At 63.1% G+C, this 17116-nt stretch overlaps 2 protein-coding genes across 3 annotated transcripts in view; one reads left to right on the top strand and one right to left on the bottom strand.

Moving 5' to 3' along the window:
• Positions 1-330: 330 nt before the first annotated feature.
• On the bottom strand, positions 331-8659 carry RNPEP (arginyl aminopeptidase). The gene is made up of 11 exons (XM_064398781.1): positions 8226-8659; positions 7768-7908; positions 6000-6148; positions 5343-5459; positions 4991-5226; positions 4097-4210; positions 3752-3864; positions 3317-3425; positions 2499-2723; positions 1776-1918; positions 331-588 (listed from the first exon to the last, which is right to left on the bottom strand). Exons 1-11 carry the CDS (start codon positions 8637-8639, stop codon positions 424-426), a joined length of 1926 nt encoding a protein of 641 aa, XP_064254851.1. The 5' UTR covers positions 8640-8659; the 3' UTR covers positions 331-423.
• A 1469-nt stretch (positions 8660-10128) lies between these two features.
• NAV1 (neuron navigator 1) overlaps positions 10129-17116 on the top strand; it is a 75263-nt gene continuing 68275 nt past the window's right edge. Inside the window, exon 1 of one of the 2 annotated variants that reach the window (XM_064399407.1) lies at positions 10129-10184. The gene's annotated coding sequence lies outside the window, so the exon portion shown is untranslated. The remainder of the gene's footprint in view (positions 10185-17116) is intronic. The other variant, XM_064399406.1, reaches the window with a different exon arrangement.

Here is a 17116-nt window from a genome sequence, read left to right as displayed (position 1 = left end):
AGTGTGGTGGCAAAAAGGAAACAATCCTAAACTCCTCTGGAGCAGCAGCTCAGGGCACTGGAACCAGGAGGTCCCAGCTTTGCCACACTGCACCAGCTCCCCATGTCCCCACTGTCACAGCTCTGGCAGCTGGGCAGAAGCCAGCAAGGAGCAGTGTGGGTCAGGGCCAGGAGCTGCTGCAGCCCTGCAGGCACTGAGGGCAAGCTCATCCCTCCAGTGCCAGCACCAGAAGCCAGCAGCACCCCAAGTGCCCAGAGCAGGGCTGGCCACGGGGCAGGGAGTCACTCTAAGGTGGCCCGTGCCTCACTGGGAACAGGAAGAACAATGAGAAAAAATTCCACATTTTAATAAGGAAATGTGAGAGGGAGGCACTGAGGTCCTGCCAGCAGGAGCACCGGCGGAGGGGGCAGAGCCCGGGCTGCCTCAGGCCTCGGCCGCCGCCAAGCCCAGGATCTTCTTGACGTAGTTCTGCACGTTGACGTGGAGCTGCGGGGCCGTAGCAGAGAAGGTCTCCATGGCCAGGGCCCGCGCGGCCTCGGGGCCTCCCCACATGGCGCGGTACAGGGGCAGCGTGTACTTCTGCTTGCCCTGCGGAGACAGCGCAGTGACAGCCCTGACTGCCCCTGTCCCCAGTGCCCCGGCCCCACTGCCCCCATCCCCACTGCCCCGGCCCCACTGCCCCGGCCCCACTGCCCCGGCCCCACTGCCCCCAGCCCCACTGCCCCCATTCCCACTGCTCCCGGCCCCACTGCCCCGGCCCCACTGCCCCTGCCCCACTGCCCCCAGCCCCACTGCCCCGGCCCCACTGCCCCGGCCCCACTGCCCCTGCCCCACTGCCCCCAGCCCCACTGCCCCTGCCTCACTTCCCCAGCCCCACTGCCCCAGCCCTGCTCTCAGCCAGGCACAGAGCACGTGGCAAATGGGACACGGTGGGGAATGTTGCCGTGGGCAGCCCTTGGCACCACAGCACCTGGAGGGGGGAGGGCACCTGAACCTCAGAGAAGGAGCAGACCCTGAGAAGCTCATGAAGTTCAACAAGGCCAAGTGCAGGGTCCTGCACCTGGCTCAGGATAGGATGGATGGAGGGATGGAGAGCAGCCCTTCAGAGAAGGACTTGGGTGACAAAGTGGGCGTGACCTGGCTGTGTGCTCTCCCAGCTGGAAAGCCAGCTGTGTCCCAGCTCATCCCCAGCAGTGTGGGCAGGTGAGGGGGAAATTCTGCCCTCTCAGAAGACCCCAACACTGGAGCACTGCATCCAGCTCTGGAGTCTCCAGCACAAGACACACATGGACAGAGCAGGTCCAGAGCAGTCTATGGAACTGCTCTGGGGCCAGGCTGGGAGAGCTGGGGGTGTTCACCTGGAGAAGAGACAGCTCCAGAGAGACCTCAGAGCACCTTCCAATGCCAAGAGAGCTGAAGAGGGAGTTTGGAGTGACAGGACAACGGGGAATGGCTTCCCACTGCCAGAGGGCAGGGTTAGATGGGATACTGACAAGAAATTCTTCCCTGTGAGGGTGGTGAGGCCCTGACACAGCCCTGGAAGTCTCCAAGGCCAGGCTGGATGGGGCTTGGAGCAACCTGGTCTAGTGGAAGGTGTCCCTGGCCATGGCACGGGGTGCAGTAAGATGAGCTTTAAGGTCCCTTCCAACCCAAACCATCCTGTGGGACTATCAAAAGTAAGAGCCAACCCCTGTCCCTCTGGCACTGAAAGACCTGTGCCCTTCTCTCCCCACTGGCATGCTGCTGGGCCCTGCCACCAGTGCCCAGGAACAAACCTGGCTGTGCAGGAAGTCCTTGACTTTGCTGTACTCAGCCTCCAGGTTGTTCTTGAGGACAATCTGGCACCAGCGCAGTCGCAGCTCAGCGTTCTGGGCCTTGGAGATCTTGGGGTACATCTTGCTCAGCCTTTGCACATTTCCTGTGAGAGAGGAGTGGTCACCATCCCCCACGGGGTTCTGACCCATCTCCCAGGGAACCCTGTCAGTCCATCCCAGCTGTGCTGCAAATTCTCTGGGATCCTCTCAGCCTCGGCTCAGGCCTGGCCCCTGCCCCACCCCCAGCTCTGGAGCAGCCCAGGCCCCTGCTGGCTCTGGGCAGGTCGGTGCCCTTGCTGGGCCTCCAGGCTGGGCAGCCCTGCAGGGCCATGTGCTGGTGGCTTGGGGTGCCAGCACAAAGTGGGGGGAGATTCCTCAGCAAAGAGGGCAAGGAGAGTTGCAGTGACATGGGGACACAGCCCAGCAGAGCCATCCTGGGGACAGCAGGACTGCACATGTCCCCATAAATCCAGGGACATGCTTCCCCTGGCTCTCCATCCTCCACCACACCAACCAAGGCTTCCCTGGAACCAGGACCCACAGAGCAGTTGGAGAGGAGCTGATGGCCACACACCCGAGTGTCCCCACATGTCCCCTCACATCCCCGGCCAACTGGCTGGACTTGGGCACATCACCCTGTGTCTGCTCTGGGCACCAGAGCCCTGGGAGTACCCTGGCACTCACCTTCAGGCAGGGGGGACCTCTGCAGCACCTGATCCAGGAAATAGACCAGCTGGTACGTCCTCCAGCCCATGATGTCCACAGCTTCGATCGCCTCCATGTTCAGGCTGTCAGCTGCCCAGAGCTCTGCCAGCTCCTCTGCTGGCCTCATCAGCTGCTGCCCCGGCGACAGGTCAGGCAGGTAGGGCGGCCAGCCCGGCGTGTTCAGCCAGCGGTCAAATTCAAACCCTGCAGTGAGGCAGGAGGGAGAGCTGGCAGCAGAGCCCTGAGCCCCACACCAGCTGCTGCTGCTGCCCAGACCTCCCCACCTTCTCCCAGTGCCACCAAACCTGCCCGAGGATGGCGACCACCACAAACTAATGGTGTGAGGCCATCAGACACATGGGCTCACGGTGTGCTTGTGGGTACTGGCCCCAGCGCCACCAGCAGGATGAGCTCCAGCAGGGAAAGCTCCTGCCAAGCCTGGATCTCCTGCAAGGCTGGGCCAAGCCCAGAGTGCTGGCTGGGCCTGATCCCAGTGCTCAACCAGACTCACAGGCTGAGTCACGGACACCCCATGAAACAGCACCCAAGTGCAGAGCAGGAACTGGGTTTGAATGGAAAAAAATCAGGCTGAGCTGGCACATGCCCAAGCCTGGGCCTGATCCCAGCTGGCGAGTGCCCTGCTCCGACAGAGCTGGGCTGGCAGCAACAGCATCTCCAGTAAAACACACAACCCAACGTGCAAAGGCTCCGGGGGACATGGGCTGCTCTGACACCCGTGGGAGTGGGGCTGAAAAGTGGCAGCCCCTGTTCCCTGGCCAGGATGGTGCGGTGCTGACCTGGGATGGAGTCCACGCCCTTCTCCTTCAGCTCTGGGAAGTACTCCAGGAAGAACTCGAGGGTGTCGTCTGCAGTGATGCTCTGGAACTTGAACCGGTTCACGTAGGCCTGTGGGGGTGGATGGGGCTGATGCCAGACACTCTCACCCCAGCAGTGCTGCCCAGTCCTCTCTGTGCTCCACCTCACTGGGGAACCCATTCCAGCCCCTGTTCCCTCCAGGGGCTCCCAGCCCCCTGCATCCCCAGGGATACCCCTCAACATTCCCAGCACCTGCTGCAAGCACGAGGCTAGGCTCTGCCTTCATCTTATTCCCCTATTCACATTCCCGTTTCCCACCTCTTCCTCTCCCCAGCCACCCTCTCAGCCTCCTTCCCAGGGTCCTGCTGTGCCCTGGCCTCCTGCCATGGCATTTTGACTTTGCAGCTCACACCCACCTGGAGGAAGGCATCAAACTTGCTCTGGTTGCCCACAAGATGGGCCAAGTAGCTAACGAAGCAGTACCCCTTCTCATAGGGTGTTTCATTGTATGTGTCATCTGGATTGACACCTAGAAAAAGGCAAAACCATCAGAAATCTTCTGCCCACCTGCAAAACAACACAGCCCTCACACGCACCAAGATTCCCCCATCTGTGCTGGGCGCAGCCTATCCCCCCCCCTGCATCCATCATCTCTCCCAGGTCCCATCACCCGTGCTGGTGATATTGCCAGCCATGAACAGCCCGGCCCCCCCAGTCCCCCTGTCACTGTCCTGCTCCCAGGGACACCCAGGGACACAGACCTGGCTCGATCACCACCCGCAGCTTGTTGAGGGGATGGTCCTCCCCCGTGGCGTCCATGTGCTGGCGCAGGAGCGCCCGTCCCGTGGCAGCCTCCAGGCAGGTGTAGGGCAAACCTGGGCAGAGACAAGCGGAGGCGTTCGGGGAGCCCGGCCAGAGCCCTGCGCACTGCGGGCACAGCGACAGGAGAGGAACACCATCAGTGCACCAGCTGGGAGAGCAGGAACCCGTACACATGGGGTTGGGATGGCAGAGCTGCAGGGGGGCATGGGGCAACCCAGCCACAGGCAGCGGGAGATTTTTCAAGCTGCTTAATTTCATGTGGATACAGCAAATCGTGGTGGGAGAACACGAGCTTCTGGAAGGACTGTGTGTCCTGGGGGGAGCTCAGGACAGCTGGTACCAGCTCTACATGGGATCTGCAGGAGGATGACGAAGGTGAGGCAAGGACACAGTGCCCACATTCCTGGCAGGGGTTGCAGGGAAGTGTCCATCTCAGAACAAAGGCTATCAGAAATCACAGACTGGTTTGGGCTGGAAGGGACATTAAAGATCATCTTGTTCCACCCTCTGCCATGGGCAGGGACACCTTCCACCAGACCAGGTGGCTCCAAGCCCCTTCCAACCTGGCCTTGGACACTTCCAGGGATGGAGCAGCCAAAGCTTCTCTGGGCCACCTGTGCCAGTGTCTCCCCAAAGTCACAATACCTAATCTAAACCAACTCTTTTTCCAGTTTACAGAACCCCACAGGGCCTTGCAGCTGCTGCCCTTCACCTCTTCTGAGATGCAGCACAGGCTCCATCCCCACTGGCACTCGGAGGGATGCACTGAGGTGTGGGACAGAGCCCAGGGCCACACAGGGCTCAGCAGCCCACAGCCAGGCACGGCCACGCACCGTAGACCTCGGTGGAAATGCGCCTCTGCGCGTACATGGTGAAGCCCTCGTTCAGCCAGAACTCGCCCCACGTGGCGTTGGTGACCAGGTTGCCAAACCAGCTGTGGGAGATCTCGTGGATGATGACGTCCACCAGGGAGCGGTCCCCGGCCAGCAGGCACGGCGTGACAAAGGTGAGGCAGGGGTTCTCCATGCCACCAAAGGGGAAGGAGGGCGGCATGAACAGGATGTCGTACCTGCCAGGGAAGGCTGGCCTCAGACCCCGCTCCTCCTGAAGGCAGGGCTGGGGAGAGAAGGAAACTCTCTCCCTGTCCCTGAGGAACCAGGTCCTTCAGGAACCTTCCAGCCATACCTGCCCCAAACATAAGGGCCAAAGAGCTTCTCTCCAACCACCAGGAACTCCTCAATCACTCCGTCGTACTCCTTCTTGGCAGCCTCGATCAGGCAGGGCTCGGCCCAGACACGGCTCCTGGCCAAGTGCAAAGAGGAAGCTTAACCATTGGGGACTTTCACCTTGTTGCTTCATCAGACAGAAATTGCACAGGTTTATTCCAAAGAAAAATAAAACCCTGCTGATAAAGGCATCTAAAGAGGCAAATAGTGCAAATTGCTGTGATTTCTTTCCTTGTCTGAAGGTCAAAGGGCTTTTATATGGCTGCAGTGGCAGCCAAGAACTGAAGAAAGCACCAGTCTGTGAGGAAATGTGGGATCCTCCATGCATGGGGCCCACTGCCCTCATTCATGGGCAGGGTGACATGAGCAGAGCCAGGGACCCTCCTGAAGGTGAGGGGACACAGCATCAAGGCTCCTTTTCAAGCTCCAGTTTGAGAAGGACCCTTATCCCATGAGCCCACAACCTGGTGACACAGACAGGGACTGACTGAGCCATGTTTATGGACAGTGTCTCTGTTCTCCAGAAGCCCCTGGAGCAGGGAGAAGCAGAAAGTGGCTGCCACAGGAGCTTCACTGTGCAGCTCCCACAGCTCTGGAGCCCTCCTGAGCCCCTTACCTTGGGCCAACATCAGCAGACACGATGTCCCCAACAACCAGAGCAATCAGGTAGGAGGGGATTGGCTGGGACATCTTGAATACAAAGGTGTTATCCTTCTGCTTCTCCCAGCTCGTGGCACTCATCACAGCCGTGAAGCCCTCGGGGACCTGACCATGTGGATAGAGCCACCCATTAGATCCACAGCACACAGAGTGGCAGGCCAGCTAAGCCAGCTGGGACACCACAATGGCTGATGGCAAACGTGTCCCAGCCTGTCCTGGTGCTGGTGCCGGGGGCACTGCAGGCTTTGGGGAGCAGAGCAGGAACACCCCGAGCTCCCACTCGGGATCCCAGCTGCATCCTGCAATGTTAGGGTACCTGGAGCTGCCCCAGGTGCCCCTGGAGCTACCAGGAGATAAGGAAATGCTGGAGCTGCAGGTGTGAAAGGGCAGAGGATGCAGATCCCTCAGCCGCTGATTCCCCTCCCAGTTCTTGCACAACAACTCATTTTTCCTGTTCCCAAGCCAGTGTAGAACCCATGGCAAATCCAGCAGCCTGGGCTGAGCCCAGGGAGACTGATCCAGTGTCCCCTAGCCCGAGCAGGGGGTGAGCCCATGGTGCACAGGGAATACAGTTTCCTTGGTACAGAGCATCACACCAGAGCTCAGCAACAGCCCCATCCCTGTGGCACCAGAGGGGCTCTGCCCTGGGAGAGCAAAATAAATCAATTCTGCCATCAGCAGCTGATGCCACCACATGCCATTGGCACTGGATGGTGTCACACCATTAAGCAGTCCCCTTGCCCACAGCAGGATGGCACGTGTGGCAGCCCAGTGCCAGTGCCACCACATGCCCACACGCAGACAAGGGGGAATCTGGATTTAGTGCCATCTTTGGGGAACAGCAGCTGCTCCTTCCTGGAAGTCTGGCAGCCCTGGCACTGCCACCAGGACCCAGCATGGCCCAGCAGCACCACCTTCCTCCAGCTGTTTTCCCCCAAACTCAGCTCCTGTTACAAATGCCAGGAGCTCTGGGCAGGGCAGCCAGGCTGGTGCATGCAACTGGGGAGAGGCAGGAGCACCCTGGGGCTGCTTGTCTTCCTCCAAAAGGGCATCTAAGAGAAAAACAGCCCAAGCACAGGTGAGTGACTTCACAGCTGGGGCCTGAGGAGGAAGGTTTGAAGCAGTGTCCCTGCTGTGATGCCTCCGTGCTTTGGCACATTCCGTGCAAGGGACCCAACAGCTCAGAGCAGGTTAAGCTGGAAGGGACATTAAAGATCATCTTGTCTCACCCCCTGTCACGGGCACCTTCCACCATCCCAGGTTGCTCCAAGCCCCGTCCAGCCTGGCCTTGGACACTTCCAGGGATCCAGGGGCAGCCACAGCTGCCCTGGGCACCCTGTGTCAGGGCCTGCCCATCCTCACAGCCAAGAATTCCTTCCCAATATCCCATCTAACCCTGCCCTCTGGCAGTGGGAAGCCATTCCCCCTGGCACTTAGATCCTTGTCCCAAGGCCCTCTCCAGCTCTCCTGGAGCCCCTTTAGGCACTGAAAGGGGCTCTTGGGTCTCCTCAGAGCCTTCTCTTCTGCAGGTGAACAGCCTGGCTGGCAGGAGGCTGAAATCCCAGCTCTTCCAGCCTGGCTCCACAGCAGAGGGGCTCCAGCCCTTGGATCATCTCCACAGCTTCCTTTGGACTTTCTTCCCCAGCAAACTTTGCCCTCATGGAGGGTTTTGCTGCTGCTGGGTGTCAGGGAACTGCCGGGGCAGCTCCGGGGGCTCCGCTTACCTTCACGGTGGCTGAATAGGTGAACTTGACTGAGGGGGTGTCAAAGCAGGGGAAGAAGGACCTGTTGAGGACAGCCTGGCCCTGTGTGTACATGTAGGGCTTCTGCTTCCCCGCCGTCTGCTCAGGGGACAGCCAGCACACCTGGGGAGGGACCAAGACCAAATGAGAGGTGGCCCGACCACAGCTGCTCCTTGTGGAGGGAGCTGGGAAGGGGCTCCTCACCCTTGGAGCTCTGCGCATTCCAGGCCTGGCGTCCCCTGTACCATCCCCCAGCTCCCCCCGGGTCACACCCAGTGTCCTCCCGCTCCTTGTGGGCCAGGGTGTCCCACCGGGCTCGGTGTCCCTTCCATCCACCCCGGGCCCGGTGTCCCCAGCTCACCCCGGGCCCAGTGTTCCCCAGTGTCCCCCGGTGTCCTCCCACCCCCCGGCCCGGTGTCCCCCGGTGTCCCCGCGCTCACCCCGGGCCCCTCGCCCGCCTCGTAGTCGATGAGGAGGGTGAGCAGCTGTCCGGCACGGGGGGCCTGGGGCAGGGCGACGTGCAGGGCGCTGCCGTAGCTGGCGAAGGGCCGGCTCTCCACGGGCAGCGCCTGCCCGGCCGCGTCCCCGGGCCCGCCCGGCGGCGGCAGGAGCGCGGCGCGGCTCACGGCCAGCGCGGGGTGCGCGTCCAGCCGCAGCTCCGCGCCGTCCCGCTCGCACCGCAGCTCCAGCCGCGCCCGCCCGAGGAGCCGCCCCGCGCCCGCGGCCGCGAAGGACACGCGCAGGTCCAGGTGCAGGTGCCGCAGCGACCAGGGGCCCGCGCTGCTGGCCGAGGCCGCGTCCCGCACCGGGGCCCTGTCCCGCACCGCGGCCGCCTCCTGCGCTGGGGCCGCCATCGCCGCGCGGGCCGCGCCGGGGCGGGGCCGCCCTGAGGGCGCGGGGCGGGGCCCGGCGGGGGCGGGCGCGGAATGGAGGGGCGGGGAATCCGTGAGGGGATGGAGGGGAGCCGGGGGAGCCCTCGGGGCTCCACGGTGGGGGATGGAGAGAAATCCATGGGTGGGAGCCATAGGTGGGGATGGAGGCACCCATGGGGAGAGCGATCGGGGTTCCATGGTGGGGGATGGAGAGAAATCTATGGGTGGATCCACGGGTGGAGGATCCGTGAGGGGAGATGGAGGGGACATGGGGTGAGATCCATGTTATGGGGATGTGGAGGGATCTGTGAAGGCCCTGTGGGCGTTCCAGAGAGAATTCAGGAGAAGGGGGTAATCTATGGGTTGGGCAGAACAAAGAGATGTCTGGGGGAAATGGGGATGGGAGGAATTTGTTGGGGCAAGGAGTCCAGGAGGATCCATGGAGGGGGATCCATTGTGGGGGGCAGCAAAATTCAGAGGTTGGGAATCCATGGATCAAAGGAGTTCATGGCAGGGCACCCCTGGATGGCGGGGTCTATAGGGATCCAAAACGGGATCCTTTGCAGGGTTCATGTCGGGCTCCACGGAGAGAGATTGGGAAAGGGGGACCCAGCACAGGGGTCTGTGGGAAGATCCAGGGGGACCTGGAGGAAGGATATAGGTACAGATCTGTGGGGAGATCAAGTGCAGGCAGGTGTGTCCGGGGGTGGGTTATCCATGTGGGATCCGGGAAAATATAGGGGGATCCGGGGGGGCGGGGGTCAAGATCCATGGGGAGGAGATCCAGAGCCGGGGCTCAGGTGGGGTAAGATCCAGCAAGAGAATCAAGGAGGGACAGAGGGAAAATCCATGGCGGGGGATCCGGGGAAGAGGGGGGTGGGGGTGGATGGGGCCGGGATCCATAAGATATTCGCTGGGGCGGGGGGTCCATAGGGGATCTGGAGGGGTGCTTGGGGGGGACAATGTCACGATCCATGGGGAGGGGATGGAGGGATGGCCCCCCCAGCGGGGGCTCGTGGGGACATCCGGGGAGAGCCGAGGAGGGATACCGAGAGGGATCCGTGGGGCATCCACGGGGTGAGGGCAGCCATGCGGGGTCCATGGGAAATCCGAGGAGGGGATGTTCCGGGCGGGACTGGGGGGTCCGTGGGGTTTCCCGGCTCAGGCTCCGCTGCCGGTTCCAGGCGCCGCGTCTCGGCAGCCGAGCGGCACCGGGGGCAGCGGGGACCGGGCGGGACCGGCCCCGGGCACCGAGCGGGGCAGGGGCGGCCCCGCAGCTGCCGCTCGGGGCCGGGGCCGGGGCCGGGGCCGGGGCCGGGGCCGGGGCCGGGGCCGGGGCCGGGGCCGGGGCCGGGGCCGGGGCCGGGGCCGGGCGGGCACCCCGGCGGCCGGAGCGGCGGGGCCGGGCACGGGCCTGCGCGACTCCTCCCCCGGCCCGGCCCGGCCCGCGCGGGTCCCCGGCCGCGCTGTCACTCCGCCACCGGCGGCGGCTCCGGGCGGGGCCGCGGGGACGGGGCGCAGCGAGCGGTGAGCGGGGCGCCGGGATCGGGACGTGGGGCACTTCCCCGAGGGAGCGGGAGACTCGGGAGACCGCCCCCGAGGGAGCCGGCGGGAGCGGGGGTGACGGGGACATCCTGCGTGGCCCTGGAAGGCAGGGACACCCCCGGAGACCGGCTCTGGTGCGGGACACCCCGACAGGGACTGGCAGTGAGGTTCGGGGACACACCGGCTGGGTCATCCCGCTGCGGGGACAGCGGGCGGTGATGGGGGACACCCCATCGGGGACTGGCTGGCCGCGGTGAGGGCGGCAGATGACGGGGAACACCCTGCTGAGGACCGAGGTGGTGGGGTCATGCTGCGGGGGACAGCGGTGACAGGAGCGATGCTGGCAGGGACCGGAGAGCCTGGCACTCGGGGCAGCCCCCGCGTCCCCTCTCCTGTGCCCACGATGTCCCCCCCTCTCCGCAGAGACCCTGTTTCAGCAGTGGGAGATGCAGCGTGACCGGGCCGGCAAATTCCTGTGTGCCAGTGCCTTCGGTGTCCCCTGGACACCCCCAGTTCCTGTCCCCGGCAGGGGGGGACTGCAGGAGGACGCTGTGGTGCCTCCCCAGTTCAGTCCTGGGGAGCACAAAGCGGCCAGCAAAGGGTGACGGGGGAAACTGAAGCAGGGGGACTGTCCAAAATGTGTGTCCTGCTGCCCCACATCTCCATTCCACAGGCAGAGCAGGTCGGTGCTGGCAGGTGATGATGTCTGCCCTCATTTTTGACTGGGAAGGTGCTTCTGGGCTGTAGGCATCCATGGGTGCTTCCCATGGGGATCCTGCACCACCTGGGGTGAAGGAGCCGTCCCCACACTCCTTGGAGCTGGGAATGTTGCGACCAAACCACGATGGCACAGCACAGAGGGAAAACTTTGACATGATTTCATCTCAGGCTGTGCCCCTTGAGACACGGAGGTGCCGTCACCCTGTGCGAGGCAGGCAGTGAAGAGCCGAGTGCCGGGACGATTCTTTTCCCGGATTTCACCTAGGAAAAAAACAACTGGGAGGGGAGCCAGGGAGTCTGGGTGTGCCGGGATGCCAGGCCCGCAGCCGGCCCTGCTGCATACCCGCGACTGCCCCGAGAGGGCGAGACCCCGTGCAGGCAGGGCTTGCCCATGCCTTTTTGGGGTGCTGTCTGCGTTCCCCCAGGCTTTGCCGTAGCTGCCGTGCCATTATCCCCGGTGCCAGAGAGGGTCCATGTGCTCCCAAGGGGGTGACAGGACGGGGGAGCTCCCTGCACCCCGCAGCAGCGTGTGTTGGTGTCTGTGTTGCTGGAAGGAGGGGCTGGACCCCCCCAGTTCCACGGCCGGGGGAGCTGAGTCAGGAAATCCCGGCTGGCCCGGCCGGATCCCGGCTGAGTCATTTGGCGGCGCTGAGTAATGCCCGTGCCCGTGCCGGGGCTCCCGCGCTCGGGGGGCACGGGCTGCCCGCACTGCCCGCACTGCCCCTGCCCCTGCCCCTGGCCCCGGCCTCGGCCGCTGCCAGCCCTGCCAGCCCCCTGCCTCAGTTTCCCCCGACGTTTTCCTAGGACTGGATGTGACAGAAGGCTCCTGGGACGTGGAAATGTCACACATCCCGGCACGGGAGCTGGCTCTGAGAGGGGAGACAGGTTGGGATGGGGTCTGTGGGGCTGGGTGAGCTCTGATGCTCACCGGGGGGAGAATGGTGTCCCCAGGGCAGGATTTGGGATCCCCCTTCCAGTAAAGGGGGTCTCCAGTCTTGGTGTGTTGGGAGGGGGATGGCATTGAGGAGAGGAATGGGGGTGAAGAAGGGATGGGGATGAGAACTGGGAGGGGAAATAAGATTAGAATGGGGACAGGGACAGGGATAGGGAAGAGGTGGGGATGAGATGAGATATCAGATGAGATGAGATGAGATGAGATGAGATGAGATGAGATGAGATGTGTTGGGGGTGGGATGAGGATAGGGATGGGGTGGGGATGGGGACAGGATGGGATGAGATGGGGGTGAGGACAGGAATAAGATGGGGACAGGGATGAGGCTGACAGGGCTGGAGTAGAGCTTGGGGTGCATGTGGGGACGTGGAGGGAATCAGGCTGGCCCCACTGGCAGCAGGATGTAAATAACCTGCCAGGACACGAGGTTTTTTCCTGCTGCCCCCCCATGCAGCCCCACGGACAGGAAAAAGGTGTTTCCGGCTGCGGATGGGAGCGGGGCCCCAGGCCTGGAGCGGGATGTGGGGCCTGGGCCACGGGCAGGGGGATCAGGTGACCCCCTCGGGCTGGATTTTGGGGTGCAGCCACTGATCCCATGGCTGGTGGGGCCACTGCAGCCCCCTGGGCCCTGGCTGGGCTGGTGGCAGGAGCCCTGGGTGCAGGCTGGCACCACTGTGGGAACAGGACGTGGTGCCACCAGGCTGGGGCACCCTGTCCTGTCCCCAGTGCCACCAGCTGGGGCAGCCACCAGGTGAGAACCCTGGGGACATGTTCCTCCTTTCTGGCTGGAGCAGGATCCGTGTGCAGCTGGAGGGGGCACCGTGTGTCCCCTTGCCCATGAGCCGGGCAGAGCCACTCCTGCTCCCTGACCAAGCAGGATGTCCCCTCACCTGCATGCGCTCCCTGGGGACTTCTGGAATGCTCCACCACCAAAAAGTGCCTGGTCGCCAGCCTGGGCTGGGAACATCAGTCTGGAATAGGGACACCAATATGGGATTGGGACATCAATATTGGATGGAAGTCTTCAGCATTTGTTCCCACCAGCCTGTGACCCCCCCCCCCCTTCGCCTTGCTGCTGGCAAATGGGTGACAGTCCCCCCTCACCTGTCTGGGGCATCCATTTAGTGGCAGTCAGAGCAGAGACAGCACCCTCTGTCCTCCCACAGCCCTTTGTGCCCTCTGCAGTTGCCCTGTGACAGGGAGGGAGCAGCTGGGACCGCACTGCCTCTGCCCTGTGTGTCCCCAGCATGTCTCATCTCATGTCACTGGCCTGTCCTGGCTGGGCAGGATTGGTCCCCAAGCCTTAACTAAGCTCCTAACCAAGGAGTGCCAGTCCCAGGAGTGCTGTGCAGGGAGCCAGGACCTGCTGGGGCAGTCAGTGACACTGGTGGTAATGAGGCTGGTGGCAATGCATGGGGAAACTGAGGCACAGGCTGCAGGCAGGAGGCACATTGCCAACACCTCTGGGAACTCCTTGAATGCTCCAGGTGACAGATCAGCCACTAACCTGTCCCAGCAGGCTCTGGTGGCTTCCCTGGTGCATTTGCTGGCACAGCCCGAGTCTTGCTTATTAGCAAGTGACCTGTAATGAGCATTGCTGAGTCGTGCTGCAGGGTCTGGGCAGTGCTATGGCCATCAGGCACTGCTGTGGATTGAGTGCCTGGCTCAGGAGACACTTGTTGGGAGAGGGGCTGGAGGTTGCCCTGGCATGTGGCACCCACGGTCATCATCACAGGAAGTGACAGTAATTGCAGGGAGCAAGATTTTCATTAACCAGGGTGGGGGGAGGTCCTGGATGAGCGGCCAGGGCGGGTTTGAAGCTCTGCTCAGTCCCCGGGGGTCGTGGTGGGGTAGGAGCTGGGGTGAGACTGTGTCTGGCTGTGGGACTTGGTCCCCTTACACTTGTCTGAGCTTGTCTGGTCAATGCCCCATGCCGGCCCCAAATCACCCGAGGCACCATCGCTGCCCTCGGGACTTTTATGAGGGGCTCCGGGTCACCCCATCTGGGTGCCGGGCTGCCGTGGGTTTCACTGCGGGATCACATCCTGCAAGTTCCCTTCCAGGAGCGCTCATCAGCCGGTGCTGGTGCCACCCTGCCCCTGCCCTGCTGCCACCCTGCCGGCACGGCGGGTTGGAGTGCCCCGAGGCGTGGCATGCGGAGGGGACAGGAGGGGACAAGGCACCGTGCCCCGGGCCGGCCGGGGCAGTGGGACTGCTGTTCTGGCATCCCCTCCCCGCCGGACTGGGGCAACGGGGCTCCGGAAGCCTCAGCTGCGCTGCGGGGAGCGCGTTTGGAGCAGGAGCCGGCGCTCGAGCCAACGCCTCCCGCTGTTTGCCTGAGTTCCCTGGATTCCCTGCTCCCACGGAGGAGCGGAGCTGGAAGCCGGGGGAGCTGGGTTTGTGCTCGCTCTCCCTTCTCCCGCTCAGACCGCGTTCGAGGCCCGTGCGGATGCGGCCGGGCGGCGCCGCCTCCGGCAGCGGAAACTCCCCCTGAGCAGGGCAGGGCGGTCAGGCACGACTTCTCCTCCACCCCTGCTCCCCCGCCTTCCCTGGGCTCTGCAGCCCCTCCTCGCTCCCTGCCCGACCCCCGCACCTGGGGATGTGCAGTGCGGGATGGAGGCAGGAGTGCAGCCACCCCGGCATGGGCTGCTCGCTGCGGACAGGCAGGATGCCCAAGGGATGATTGAGGGGTACTGAAGGGATGCTTGACAGATGCTGGGGCTCCCTTCTAGGAAACTCAGGCAACCTTCAGATGTGATGGCTTCATGCTGGCTCTGTTGGCTGCATCCTTTGGACGGAGGAGGTTTAATTTTAGTTGTAAGAGGGTCGTGGAACTAGAGCTGTGCTGGTCTGCTGCGGGGCACTGGGGCCAGGCATTGCCAGCCCCTGCCAGCCACTTCCAGCCTCATCTATTAAATGACAGTACTCAACTCTCTTGGGGTGTTGGCGTCATGAACACACTTGGAGTTGTTCTGATAAACCCTGGGGATGTGGATCCCTCTGGAGTGGTGACTGTTGTAACACACACACACACACCCGCCCCCGGAGCGGGCAGGGAGGTGTTTGCCAGCAGCCACTGTGGATTTACAGCTTACTGGAAAATCCACTCATCCCATTAAGGGCTCCCTGTGGCTTTTGCTTTCCATTGCAAATACCTGGTTATCCCTAGGGAAAGCCCCTTTGGTGCCAGTGGGTGTGTGGGGCTCTCGGGGCAAACCCCACAGAAGAGTCCAGGCTGCAAGAGCGGCTTCGTTTATTACAGAATGGATTAGGAGAGACCTGTCTCGCTTGGCCAGGTAAGACCAGACAGGGCAGTTTAGCTCATGGTAGGAATGGTCTGTGATGGGAAGGGCCCATACTGGGGCAGGGATTGAGGGGTTCATTTTGGAATCAGATCCATGGGTTGCCTTTCATTCACTCAGTTCTTCGCCTGAAGTAGGTTCAGCATCTAAAATCACCCCAATCTGGAGCTTGGCTGTTATGATGGCACATCCTCAGCTCTGTGTCTCTGCTCTTGGGGCTTAATCTCACACTTGGCTGGCACACCCTGTTGCTGTGTCCCTAGTGATAACCGTCCCATGTTCCCAGTGGCATTTTTAAATCCTTAACCTGCTTTAGGGGGGGGGGAAATGCCTTTTTGGGTACCCCCATGACTTGGATATGCCTGCTGTGTGTTGAGAGAGCCGAGTGTTGGAAGGAGCAGACAGGCATTGAGGTCTCAGCAGGGAGCACTGGGGGTGCTGGGGATGCTTTGCCAGTGCGAGGATGGGGGGGACAAGCCCACCTGCCCCCTTGACCATCCTGACCACCCAGAACTCACATACACCCACAAAGACAACAGCATCTGCTGAGTTAATGTGTTTTGCAGCCCTGCTGTGCAGCTGCCTCCCCCCACCACCCCAGCAGCCAAGCCAAAATCCATCAGGGCCTTCCAGGTTCCATGGTGGACGGCCGGGGGGGCTGTTTCCGCAGAGCAGCGGTGAACGCAGACACCGCCACATCTGCTCTTGCTCAGAATTCTCAGGAGCAAAGGGCCAGGTGTGTGATGCTGCAGGAACACAGGGCTGAATAAGTGATGCAACTGGTTCCATGGAGTTTTGGCTCAGACAGTGTTCAGCTGAATGTCACCGGAGCTGGGGATGGCTCCTGGCCCAGGGCTTGATCCAGCACTGGGAGGTCCTTGGCCCCATGGCAGCACTGAGGTTCTGGGAAGGTTTTGGGGTGGTGTTGGGAAGGTTTCGAAGCCCTCGGGAGGTGCAATAGGAGACGTTGTATTTTGGCTATGGTACTGGATGCCGGAGGACCCCCACGCTCTGTGGTGTCCAGTGGTGGCTCGTGTGCTGGAGGAGGCATCCACAGGGCTACCGACGGCTTCTGGCTCTTCTTGCCACACAGCACGGGAAGAGCAGGGGACTGAGGAGAGTGGGAGAGCCTCAGGCACAACCCAGACCTTCCCAGGTGACTCTTCACTGCAGGTGCATCTGGAGAGAGTCCGGTGGGGTGTCACCCCATGGAGGGACAGCCCAGCCCTTTTCCCTGTGGGTGTTGGGGACACCGGGACATAACAGGCAGCGCTGCTGGAGACAGATGGCACCAGGCACCGGACAGATGGCTCCGTCCCAGACAGGCAGACGAGGGGCCGGGGGCCTCCGGCGCTGGGCTGGTCCCTGGGGACTCCCTCTGCGGGCCCCCGGCTGGCGGCTGGGGACAGGCACCACCGGCCATAGGCGGTGCGGGCACGGTGGGCACCGGGCTGGGGAGGGGACGGACACGGGCTCGAGGACGGGACGCTCGTCCTGGGGGGGCCGCAGCGGCTGGGGGAGGCGGTACCGGGCCGAGGAGAGTGACGACAGTTCGGGGGAAAGGGTGACATCTGCTCAGGGGGTGGAACCCGGTGGAGGGGAGGGTGCCAGCGGCTCGGGATGCGATACCGGGTGGAGGGGACCCCGGTCGGGGCGGGGGGGTGACACCGGCCCGGGGGCGGTACCGGGGGCGGTGCTGCGGGCGGAGCTGTCCAGCACCGGCGGCTCCTGAACGCCCGCAGCGCCGGGCCCGGGACGTGGCCGCTGCCCCTCGCCTCTGCCGGGCACTCCCCGTACCCACCCGCCGGGGGTCCTGCTCGGCGGAGGGGACACACCCCGGCCCCCGAGGCCCCGGGCAGGACCAGGGCTGTGAGAAAGCGGGGTGGGCACGGGCTGCGGGAACACGCAGGGGCCGCGGCGAACCGGGCACCGTGGGGCCG

The sequence above is a fragment of the Passer domesticus genome, chromosome 25, assembly GCF_036417665.1.
Source record: "Passer domesticus isolate bPasDom1 chromosome 25, bPasDom1.hap1, whole genome shotgun sequence".
Taxonomy (NCBI): Eukaryota; Metazoa; Chordata; class Aves; order Passeriformes; family Passeridae; genus Passer; species Passer domesticus.
This window is presented reverse-complemented; position numbering and strand designations above follow the sequence as displayed.

Bases quoted from the DNA above. Each gene is read 5' to 3' on its own strand.
- RNPEP (XM_064398781.1), bottom strand. From the start codon at position 8,639: ATGGCGGCCCCAGCGCAGGAGGCGGCCGCGGTGCGGGACAGGGCCCCG. The intron at 3,865-4,096 runs GTCTGTGTCCCT...GCCTTTTTCTAG, and splicing joins GCGGGTGGTGATCGAGCCAG to GTGTCAATCCAGATGACACA. The intron at 1,919-2,498 runs GTGAGTGCCAGG...CCTCTCTCACAG, and splicing joins GAGGTCCCCCCTGCCTGAAG to GAAATGTGCAAAGGCTGAGC.